The 12,196-nt window shown below is 53.6% G+C and overlaps 2 protein-coding genes across 2 annotated transcripts in view; one reads left to right on the forward strand and one right to left on the reverse strand.

Moving 5' to 3' along the window:
- The window catches only part of LOC110573622 (leukocyte immunoglobulin-like receptor subfamily A member 3), a 106,459-nt gene that overhangs the window by 70,836 nt on the left and 23,427 nt on the right, over nucleotides 1–12,196 (reverse strand). The gene's annotated exons all lie outside the window — the stretch shown is intronic.
- On the forward strand, nucleotides 501–7,756 carry LOC110573769 (leukocyte immunoglobulin-like receptor subfamily A member 5). Its single transcript, XM_021682394.2, has 9 exons — nucleotides 501–549; nucleotides 706–741; nucleotides 923–1,207; nucleotides 1,354–1,656; nucleotides 3,349–3,462; nucleotides 5,522–5,564; nucleotides 5,657–5,694; nucleotides 5,900–5,948; nucleotides 7,606–7,756. Exons 1-9 carry the CDS (start codon nucleotides 516–518, stop codon nucleotides 7,754–7,756), a joined length of 1,053 nt encoding a protein of 350 aa, XP_021538069.2. The 5' UTR covers nucleotides 501–515.

The raw sequence follows: 12,196 nt of genomic DNA on the forward strand, positions 1-12,196 counted from the left end.
AAGGCCACGCTCTGGAGCCAGGAGAAGGGCTGTGCTCCCTTCCGTATTTGCCTGTTTTCCCCCCTGGGCTCATTGCCACTGTGATTTCAACCTGGGCTGAGCAGATTTGTCACACGTGTGTCTGTCCTGACATAAGCTCCAAATAGTGGCAGGAACCCATGTCCACTGTGGCATTTCCAGGGCTTGGGGACTCCATCCATGGTGAGGACCCCAGGGATGTACTGAGGATGAAGGAGACCCACGGGGGAGGCTCTGGGAGGGAAGGACATGCCTGGTCTCCTCACCTGGATGGGGCATCTCAGGAGGCCTCGGGGTCCACTTGCCGCACCATCATGGACACCAGAGCCAGGCTAGGTCCTGGGGAGGGGCTGTTCTCCTTCCTGTGGGGCTGCTGACGTGACAACCCCGTGACAGACAGGAACGGCCTCCGCGTGGCCACACCCTGTGTGTCTGTCCGTCCTGTGGGCGCCTTGCTCCCTCCGTCTGCACAGCCGGAACCAGAGAGAGGAGACGCCATGACCCCCACCCTGACGGCCCTGCTCTGTCTCGGTGAGATCTGAGGAGGGGAGGGGACGCCCTATTCTGGGAGGGACCCGCCCCACAGCCAGGCCCTGGTCTGTCAGAGCCCCCAGACTCAGGAGGCTCACGGGAGGAGGGGTTCTGCTCAGGATTCGGGGCAAACCTCTCACAGGAACTCTCTTCCAGGGCTGAGTGTGGGTCCCAGGACCCGAGTGCAGGCAGGTGAGTCTGTCCCCAGGGGTCCCAGTCCCACCTCCTCACTGGGGACAGGGGTCACCCACCAGGCAGAGGGGATGGAGAACAGCAGTTCCGGGCTGACAGAGGGGGACATCTGGGGGTTTGGGGCAGAGCTGGGACCTGGGGGTGGGGAAGGTCTTGTGTCCCAGCCTCCGTTTCCTTCCAGGGACCCTCCCCAAACCCACCATCTGGGCTGAGCCAGGCTCTGTGATCCCCTGGGGGACCTCTGTGACCATCTGGTGTCAGGGGAGCCTGGAGGCCCAGGAGTACCGCCTGCAAAAAGAGGGAAACTTGGTGACCTGGGACAGTCAGAAGCCACTGGAGCCTGGGGACAAGGCCAAGCTCTCCATCAAATACATGACAGCTGTAGATGCAGGACGATATCTCTGTAACTATCGCAGTCCCACTGGCTGGTCAGAGCGCAGTGACCCCCTGGAGCTGGTGGTGACAGGTGCGAGCCCACTCAGGGTCCCAGCCCCAGGCTGTGCCCTCAGGAAGGGGGTCTGCTCTCAGGGTGTCTCCCTCTCACAGCCCAGCCCTGGGGATAATGTGGGGGATCTGAGCCCCATTTAACACCGTCCCCTCCTCCTCTCCTAGGATTGCAGGACAAACCCCAGCTCTCAGCCCTGCCCAGCCCTGTCGTGACCTCAGGAGGGAACGTGACCCTCCAGTGTGGCTCACGGTTGGGACTCAACAGGTTCGTCCTGATGAGGGAAGGAGAACACCAGACCTCCTGGACCCTGGACTCCCAGCGAGCCCCCAGTGGGAGGTCCCAGGCCCTGTTCCCTGTGGGCCCCGTGACCCCCAGCCCCAGGTGGACGTTCAGATGCTATGGTTATTACAACAACACCCCCCAGATATGGTCGGCCCCCAGTGACCCCCTGGAGCTGGTGGTCTCAGGTGAGGAACCCAGCCCTGTCCCCTCTGTGGTCCTGTGGTCAACTCCTGACCCTGTCTGGAAGACCCACAATATAGGATGGGAATGAGGGTGCTCCAGGGAGGGTCATCCAGAGGGGCATCCACCCCTCCAAGGAATGGAGGACCACACTGTCCCCCCAGGCTTGCCCCTTCCCACACGCCCATCACTCGAAGCTCCAGGTGTATGCAGAAGGGTCTTCAGGGCCCCAGGGCAGATATACCAGGAGGGTCTGAGCCTAGAGGGGGTCTCTATGGGAAGCTCCAGCCCTCCACCCTCCTCTTGTCTCTTTCCCGGGACCCTCTGGGGGCTTCAGCCCCCCACCCACAGGTCCCAACTCCACAACTGATGCATCCCTGGGACCTCTTAACTCAGAGTACAGACCATCCCAGGGAGTCTGAGAGCCTCTCAGGGGATCTAACTCCCTCCGAGATACTTAGAAACAATCTTGTGTCCCCGGGGGCTGAGAGTCCAGCAGAGATGCCAGGGGGAAAGCTCCAGGGGCTCTGAGGCTAGCAGATGAGGGATGGGGTAGTCATGGCAGAGGGGGATACTGAGGGAAGAGTAGCCAGGCTGAAGTGAGGAGCACGGCAGCCCCATGGCCTCACCTCCCTGTCCTGGGTTTACGATGTACCCGGTGGGGTCCATTGAGGGGCGGTGTCTGTGATTTGAGGTGGGTCCCTTTCCATCGATCGGGGTCTCGGTTTCTCCATTTGTGATGGGGGAGAATCCTGGCTCAGATCTCAAGGACATGTCCGTTCTGACCCTACAGGGATGCTGCCTTAGGTCTGCAGAATGGGAAGGTGGGCAGTGACGTTGGTGACATCCCCAGGGCTCCTCTGTCCATCCTGCGGGGATCAGCCTGGCCGTATCCAGACAGCCCTGGTGGAAAGAAATCAGAATCAAACAGAAATAAGCAAGGCTTTGACGGTCAGACTCCGTGGGATGTAAATCCCAGATCTGCCACTTCTGGGCTGTGGGACCTCAGACGAGTCCTTTCACTGCCTATGAAGCGCGTCTCCCATGGCCTCCCTCATGGGTTTGCTGAGAGGTTTAGGTGAGATCCTGGAAATGAGAGCCCTCCGTGGGACGGACCCACCGAGTGCACAGGATCCTCAAGGACCCTTCCCTGATGTGCTCGCTGAAAAGTGCAGTCAGACCCCACGTGCGAGTGTGGGGTCTGCAGGGCACAGAACGGGTCTTGGCTGGACTTGGGGAGTGGGGAAGGCACGGAGTCCGTCCCACACAGGGACGGTTCTGGGCACCCCAAAACCTCTGACAATAGGAGGTGCATTTAGCTCCAGCTACAGGAGAGGGCAGGGCACATGGGGACAACAGAACGGGCCGTTCCAATCAAGGTAGGAGCCCAGAGCCCGAAGCAGGTGTCCACTAGGGTGGGTAGTGTGAGGAGAGCACAGGGCACCCACAGTCCTGGGTTCAAATCCCAGCCCTGCCACCCACTTCCTGGCCCGGTGACCTGGGGCACCTGATTGATCTCTCTGAGCCTCGGTTTCCTTATCTGTGAAATGGGTGAAGGGGGGGTGGCATTCCCCTGGTGCGTGATTATTACGGGGATTAGAGGTGATGAATGCACAGACCCCAGCATGAGTCTACACACAGTAGGTGCTCAGTTAACTGACATCATTGGTTCATTCATGATATCACTTGTGTCCAAGGTCACAAGTACCAGAGAATTTTGATCCAGGTCCCTGTGATCTTCCTCGTCCTGCTCTTCCTTCTCCTCTTCCTCCTTATCCGACACCAGCACCAGAAAAAACGCTTCAAGTCAGGTAAGTAGAAGATGGGAGCTCTGGTCTACCTGAGAAGTGAGACCTAGCTCTGAAGATAGGAAGTGGCTTCTTAGAGCACCACCAAAATATGGCACCAAACAGAAAGAAATGCTCAGTTTTTGAAAACCCTCCAAATTAAACAATAAAAAATTTCTCGGAAGCTCTTTCCATCACAGCCTTCTTGGGACAGGCTGGAATCCCCACAAAGTACAGTTATGAGGGTGGGTAGCAGGGGTGTACCCAACGCCTGAGGAGCCGTGCCGGTGACGAGGAGGGGGGTCATGGGAGGAGTCGTTATCTCCCTGCAGCCCAGAGCAGTGGGGAGTAGGCACAGTGGTGAGGAGTGCGGGAGGATGTGGCAGTGGTTGGGAGATTAGTTGCTTTGAGCAAATATGTAAATATGGGGGCATAAAGGGAGCCAAGTTACTCAAGGTCTGCAGAGATCTATAAATGTGCAAAGGCAGTTGGCTAGAATAAACTCTGAGCTGTTTTACTGGAATTGGAAATGCCAGGGTGCCTCCTTAAAATGTATACATATACATCGATGGACATGACACAGTCGTAGGTGTGTCTGTGCATAGATGTACAAACACACGTGTCCCAGGTACATCCATCAATAAAACCTAGACACGGTGACGGCACGACAATCATCCAGATCTTGGTTTTTAACTCCTATCCTCTAGTACAAGGAATTAGGGTTCATCAGAGAAATTCTTTATTCCAGATTGGGACAGGTGAACTAATGGAGGATGCTGGAGCATCTTAATGTGCCAGAAAGTGCAAAAACTCACCAAGAATGATGGAGACAAGTCAGAATAACAAGGAGCCAGCTGAAAGGAACTCCCTTTGGAAAGATGTAGAACGAGCTGAGCATCCAAGTATGGAATTACAATGCATTGACTAAAGCAGAAATCCATTAGTTTATAGAGTAAATTAACTAATGCACCGGGGGAAAGGGCACGCTTTAGAGTAGAATGCCAACGAATTGATGCAGAATGATGAGCAATGAAGAGATTGGAGACTGTTATGAGTTAGCTGCCATGATGGTGGATGACTCAGGGAGGGTCGTCCGTGCATCATAACAATAACTATGGTGTATTTGAGGACGGTCATGGTATTGGACGAATACTCAAATATCTGTCTCCAAATACCAATCAAATTCTAAGGGAGGATTGAAGACCTCACCACGGGAAACCTGGCAGACACGTACTTGACCAGGCATTCGGAGTACCCAGCACCAGGGATAGGACAGGTGGATATCCTGGGCTCCTGATATCGAGGGAGGTGATCACAGCCTTGTCAACACCCTTTCCAGGGTATCCATAAGTAGACACTGGGTAGAACCAGAAAGAAAATAAAAGATGCTGTTTGGCAGTTGGTAAGACAGGAACCGGGAGTGTGGGTTTGGTCCAAGTGTTGCATCAGTGAAGATCTCCTGATTGGGAGTTCTGGGGTCATGTAGACGAGAGTTCGTGCTTGTGGGAGGCGCACACTGGTGTATTGAGGACAGAGGGGGCATTATATCAGAAAAAGACCTACCTACCTATCTACCTATTATCTGTCTGTCAGTCTATCTCTGTTTCTATGTGCATGCATACGTTTATGGGTGTGCATATAGATGCATTTGTAACGGACCTCCCCTTTCTTTCTCCCCTCCCCTGCAACACTCGTGCCTATATCTCCAAATCCACTTGCGTCTCTATCTCTCTTTGGTAAAATGTTACCAGAGCAGAAATGTAGGTCAAGGTGATGCAGGAATCAAATACAGTTCTTATAAATATTTTCTGTAAAAAAAATAATAATTATAAAATCATTCAGAATGAAGAGATTTAATAACGGACATAGACTTTTAAAGACATTCTTCCAGTTTTATTTAAAAATATATATTTAAATCATCCATGCACGTTTTGTGTGTTAGAGTTTAGTCGTTTGCCCTGCATTCCAAATCCAGGAGGATGGGTGTATCACCTTGTCGGGCCTCAGATCCTCTGAGATCCTAACGTGGCCCTGGGGGCCAGGTTCTGGGGTCGTTTAGAAGCTAATTTCTCACTTCGTGCAGGTGACTCACATCCTGAAGTTGACACCAGAACCCTGCAGAAAAGGTAATTTCTCCCCAAAGACCCTTCCCCAACCTACCACCTCTGCCTATAGTTCCTTCATGGCTGCCTAATGCCCTTCTTTTTCCTCCCCTCAGCTCCAGCTCCATGGCTCCTGTCCAGGAGGAGAATCAGAGTAAAAAGGAGGGTCCTGGTGGGAGACCAGGAGGAGTGCTTGGGCCGGGCTCTGGGCTTCTCATGAAAACTGCCACATCTATGTGATCCCAGGCACATCCCTGCCCCTTGCTGGGCCTCAGTCTCCCCATCTGAGGGTGGAAGGGGCATGTGGGACTGCAGGGGTTTGGCATTTTGGCGTGATATAGAATGTTCTCGTTCTCCAGATGCTGAGGTGAGAGAGTCCCAGCCTGAGGAAGACATACAGATGGACAGTCAGATGAGCCCCTGCTCCTGTCCAGGGCACCCAGCACAGCCTTGTTAATTAGTTAAATGTATGGGCTGCTTCTCCATCTTCCTATTCCTCAGCTCAGCAGCATCTGACCTCACCCTTCCTCTTGAAAGGTGATACATGTAGGCTGCTGGGACACCTTCTTGGGTTATTCTGATACCCACATGGGCTCCTCCTTCTTGGTCCCCTTATTTGGGTCCTTTGAACTGTTGGTTGTCCAGGTCTCATAATGTTGGTGCTGCCAGGGACAGTTGTACAGTTTGTGCACTGCACAATAAGGACTGTGGGGTTTAAGACCCTACTGGTGGCGTCTGAGCAGTGTGCCTTTTCTTATTCACACAAAGGCACCCTATAGAATGGTCTGGCCATGAACAGAGACCCTCAGCCTGGCTTTTTCTCCACTTACTCTCTCCCCTCTGGTTGTGTGGATTTAGATGCAATGGAACTACACAATAACGTGCCTTAGGTGTAATGATTGTCATTCGGCTCCTAGTCCCGCAGGAAGCTCACCCAGCCATCGTGTTGACCTCACCATGAGACAACTCTGTATTTTATTTGTCATGTTTCTTTAGTCCCAGGTACAGCTGGACTATCTCTATGCTCATAATTCCACAATTATTTCTAGCCTGGTGCCTGAGCACCAGCCTCAGATATCCAAGCACTGTGAGCTGTTTCTTCTTGTCCGTCCACCGGGCATTCCAATGTCCCATGCCATGTGCCAAGTCTCCAGTCTCCCCAGAAGAGCTGTCTCTCCCTCGATGTTCAGTACTTCCCCAAACCGTCCAGAGACACATTGTTCGTCACAGCTGGGAGGGGGTTGCCAATGGTCTCGAGGGGCCAGAGGTGCTGCCGCACATCCCACAGGACAGCACCCCCCCCCCGAGCAAAGAGTGCCCGGCCAGCTGTGGGGACACTCGGGGTGGAGGAGCTGTTTTAACAGAAGCAGGCTCTCCCCTGGCCTCTCCACTGCACTTACCACCACCCCAAATCAGTGTTTCCTTGTTTGTGGGCGGTTCCCAACCCCATGGCCATGAATTCCTCCAGGGCAGGGCGCTGATCTGTCCTCTTCTTGGCCCCTTGGCAAGCGTCTTGTCTGTCCATCTGTCTGTCTATGTGCATATTTATGCATGCACTTATTGTGTGTGTATATGGGTGCCGAATGAAGTGGATGAACCAAATCCTAACGACTCCGAGTTTCCCCCGCTTTAGCCCATTTATTCACTCAGTGAGTTGACAAATCTTATTGGGAATCTATGTTTGGCAAGGCTCTGTCTTAGACCGGGTGACACAAATACGAGTGAAAACATGTCCGAGCCAGGGATCCACAGGATCCGATTTAGGTTTTAAGAGCGACCCTGGCTTCTGGGGAGACGCGTAAGTGAAGAGGGACAAAGTGGAGGAGTTTCGCCCTCCCTGGCTCCCCCAGCAGAGCCCTGACAGTGAGTTTGCCAAGGGGGTGACTCTGCCCCGGGGGGGAACCACACAGGCCTCAAGGGGGTTGGCCCCTCTTCCTTCCCCACGTCAGAGAGATTGCTGGACACAAAGGACAGAAAGGGGGCAGGACGGACAGGTGGGTCCTTGCTGCTCCCGGCACCCTGGCTCCCCCACCCATCACACGCTTTACTCCCACCCTCCCGTCCTCCAGGCCACAGCATCTGAAGACCCCCAGGATATGACCTATGCCCAGGTGAACAGCTTGAATCTCGGACAGTGGACGAGTGCACCCCCTTCCTCCCAGTCAACGGAGCCCCCAGCAGAGCCCAGTATGTATGCTGCTCTGGCCGTCCACTAGCCCGGGAAAGACCCAGAGCTCACACCCCATGGAAGGGGGATTGCAGAGACCCCAGGAGGCCCTGGGGCTGCCCCCCCAGCCCCGTGGACACTCAGCTAATGCCCCCAGGCCTGGGGACCTTTCGTAAGCAAGCAGGATATCCTGGAGCTTTAGAAATCACTTAATTCTGCAGATAAAGATAAATATCAGCTCCATTTCTCACGACAACAAAAAAAACCCGGCAGGTAAGAGAAGCAAACCACAAATGAAGATAAGACTTTTTTTTTTTTTACTTAAATGACAATGCAAATATTCTACATCAACACAGATTTTTATTTACATGGTCATGTAAATGCCAGATGCCAAGATCAAATGGGAAAATTATGAGTGAAATTATTACAAAGAGAAGAGAGCCTGAAAATCAGCAGTCGAGGCAACATCTACAGGAGGCAGAAAAAGAACAGCAAATTCATCCCACGGCACTGGGTGAAAATGATAACATATATTGATCATAAAGAATGAAAGAGATAAACATCAACTGTGTGAGCTTGGGAGGCCATAACAAGATACCATGGACTGCGGGGCGGGGGGGGGGGGGGGGGGGCTTAAACAACAGAAACTTATTTCTTCACAGTTCTGGAGGCCCAAGCCCAAGCCCAAGGTGCCGACAGGTTGGTGTCCTTGGAGGGCTCTCGCCACAGCTGATGGATGGCTGCTCACGTGGCTTTTCCTCCGTGTGGGCGTGTGAGCAGGGGAGAGAGATCTCTGCTGTCTCTTAGAGGGTCAGTACCCTATTTGATCAGGGCACCACCCAATGATCTCATGATCATTACTCCTTAGAGGCCCCATCTCCAAACACAGCCACACTGGGGGGTTAGGGCTGCAACATGAATTCAGCGGGGGGATGGGGGTGCGTAAACAGTCCACATCATTCCACCCTGAGCCCCGAGATTCATGTCCTTTTCCTACACAAAGTACACTCATCCCATCACTACAGTCCTCCCTGCCGCCCCAAATCTACATTCATTCCAGCATCAACGATCAATCTAAGATCCAGAGTCACATCTAAATTATCCTGTAAGTCAGACGTGGGCAAGGTTCGGGGTAAACACCTTCCAAGGCAGAATTCCTGTGCAGGTGTGGTGAGCCCGTGACCCGGATGAGTGACGTGCCCATCCCCAGAGGGAACGATAGAAAGAAGACAGAGGTGACCACGTTCAAAATCGAGCAAGGCAACTTGCACAGATCTTAAGGCTCCGGAATAATCCTCTTGGGCTCGACTCCCTGCATGCCAGGCCCTCTGGGGCGCCACCTCCGTGGCTCAGCAGGGCTGCAGGGCCCTTCTCTCTGTGAGGGTCCCACTCCCAAGGCTTCGAGCAGAGCCTGCCCAGGGGAAACCGAGCCAGTAGCCCAAACTCTGAAACCAAGGGGCCAGCCCTGACGATCTCTGAATTGCCTTTGGGGTCATCGTCCTTCCCTTTCCTTGAAAAACAGCACACCTTTTGCAGACAAAGAAGCCTACCTTCCCATTCCTATAGAATCTGAGAACTCCCTTCATCCTGTCTCCATCCCCTTCCATCCCACGGGGCTGCAGGGCTGCGTTTCTGCTCCCACAGATCCTTCACCGTGGCTCCGCCCTCCCAAATGCACTTTCTCTCATTTGTTGGAAGAATCTTCCCGGTCTCCCTTCAGGGTCCATTAGCTTCACAATTCACTCCTCCATTCACCTCGCTCCTCCCCAGTCTCGCTGCAAGCGCCCACACGGAGTGCCCCGGGCACACCTCAGCATTTTGCTTTGGCAGCTCAACCGCCAAGCGTGCAATTGCGGGGCTCGCACGTTCTGCGGTCCACCAACGTCTGGACACGGTTCAGCCACGTTGTCTGCCTCTTCGTTAGTGGGTCATGTTTTCTCCCTCAAGGGAGAAACCTCATGCACGTGTCCTTAGCGGACCTCATGCTCTCTCCCTCCTGTTTTCTCCCTCACGCATGCCTCGTTCTTCATTCCGGCCTGAGGTCCCGCAGGAGTGGCCTCGCCCGTCTGCTCCTCTACCAGCAGCCACTGCACACACAGCATCTTCCGTTTGGCATCTGCAAACTCCTCCTGCCTCTCCCGTGTCTTAGGTATTGGTTCGGGCAGCAAAGTCTGCAATCCTCTGCTCCGGCATCTCTGACGAACATCACAGACTACAGAAGTCTCCATGAGGTGCCAACAGGGCTGGTGTCTGGCGGGGGCTCCCCCCACCCCGGGGGTTGCAGACAGCCTTTCCTTGGTGTGAGCACATGGAGAGAGACGCGCATGAGCTCCCTGGTGTCTCTTCTTTTTTTTTTTTATTTAAGATTTTATTTATTTGAGAGAGAGTGAGAGAGAGAGCACAAGAGCGGGGAGCGGGAGAGGGAGAAGCAGACTCCCTGCTGAGCAGGGAGCCCGATGCGGGACTCGATCCCGGGACTCCAGGATCATGACCTGAGCTGAAGGCAGTCGCTTAACCAACTAAGCCACCCAGGCGCCCCTCCCTGGTGTCTCTTCTTCTGAGGGCCACCCTTCCAACCTCATTCAATCCTAATTACTTTCTTAGACGCCCCACTTCCAAATACAGCCAGGCAGGGGGTGAAGGCCTCAGCATATGAATTGGAGGGAAGAACATAAGCATCCAGTCCCCTAACATTAATAAAGCCACGAACATTTATTATCGAGTATTCCCAGAATGTGTAAAGTCCTAGCAACACTCGACAAGAAATAGAGAAAAGACACCAGCATCAGTAATGAAATATGGGACATCGCTACAAGTCCCACAGACTTTTATGGTGTCAACCTAAATAAAAGAGGTAAACCGAGGCAAGCCCGAATTACCAAAAACGGAGTGTGTTTGGGAATAGTGGAGGAACTGTACTTCAGGATGTGAAAACTGTAGCACGCAATCTACTGGAGTCTGTTGAGGGTTTGGGGCAGGCTGGGCGTCTGGGGAGGAGGACAAGGGGTAGGGAGTTCAGCTAGAGACCAAGCAGCGACTTTCCAGCTTGAGTCTGGGGAGGAGCTCTCGGTGGATGCCCCTTGGTCAAGGGATGGGTTTCCCTTTTCTGTAAAATCAGGCATTTACAGGAAATCAGTCTCTCTGACCTTGAGCATCATCCGCTAAGGACATATGCATGAGGTTCTGCATTTCATACCGTCCAGTTCTGTCTTAGACGGAAAGGAACATTATACTTTAGTCTCCCACATAGACTTAGATGTAAAATAACTTTTTTTTTAAAGATTTTATTTATTTATTTGAGACAGAGAGAATGAGAGACAGAGAGCATGAGAGGGAGGAGGGTCAGAGGGAGAAGCAGACTCCCCGCCGAGCAGGGAGCCCGATGCGGGACTCGATCCTGGGACTCCTGGATCATGACCTGAGCCGAAGGCAGTCGCTTAACCAACTGAGCCACCCAGGCACCCTAAAATAACTTTTAAGAGGGGGGAAATGGGGTGCCTGGGTGGCTCAGTAGGTTGAGCGTCGGACTCTTGCTTTCAGCTCAGGTCATGATCTTGGGGTTGAGACATCAAGCTCCACATCCAGCTCATGCTGGGCTGAGCATAGAGCCTGCTTGGGATGTTCTCTCTCCCTCTGCCCTACCCCCTTCCCCACCCGTGCACATTCTCTCTCTCTCCAAAAAAGTAAAAAATAAAAATGGGGGGAAATACCTGATTACAACAAACATTACTGCTCAATTCACATAGGTAATGGGTGGTAGAAAAATGTTTTGATAAAGATCAGTTTTCCCCCAACAAATCAGGACTTTGATCTACCATGTCCCCTACAGGTTACAGGCAGGACCCAAAACGGGGAGGACGGCTCTGCCCCAGGAACAAGGGGCACCGAGGAGCCAGGAGAGACTCACGGGGGATGTTCCCAGGAAAGGGGGTGGTGGACAATGCCAGAGCAAAATAGAGAAGTTCATGCAGGTTGTGATAGAAAGAGAGCCCATATCTGGGGCCAGGAGAGGGGCTGTGTTTCCTTCCCTATTTGCCTGTATTTCTCCTCTGGGGCCATTGCCACCATGACCTCGACCTGAGCCGAGCAGAGATGTCACATGTGGGTCTGTGTTGACATGAGCTCCCCAGCACAGCAGGAACCGCCAGCCCCTGCAGCATCTCTGGGCCTGGGGACCCCGTCCACGGTGAGGACCCCAGGGATGTGCTGAGGATGAAGGAGACCCACGGGGGAGGCTCTGGGAGGGAAGGACATGCCTGGTCTCCTCACCTGGATGGGGCATCTCAGGAAGCCTCGGGGTCCACTTGCCGCACCATCATGGACACCAGAGCCAGGCTAGGTCCTGGGGAGGGGCTGTTCTCCTTCCTGTGGGGCTGCTGACGTGACAACCCCGTGACGGACAGGAACAGCCTCCGCGTGGCCACACCCTGTGTGTCTGCCCATCCTGTGGGCGCCTTGCTCCCTCCGTCTGCACAGCCGGAACCAGAGA

Source organism: Neomonachus schauinslandi, chromosome 16, assembly GCF_002201575.2.
Source record: "Neomonachus schauinslandi chromosome 16, ASM220157v2, whole genome shotgun sequence".
NCBI classification, from domain to species: Eukaryota; Metazoa; Chordata; class Mammalia; order Carnivora; family Phocidae; genus Neomonachus; species Neomonachus schauinslandi.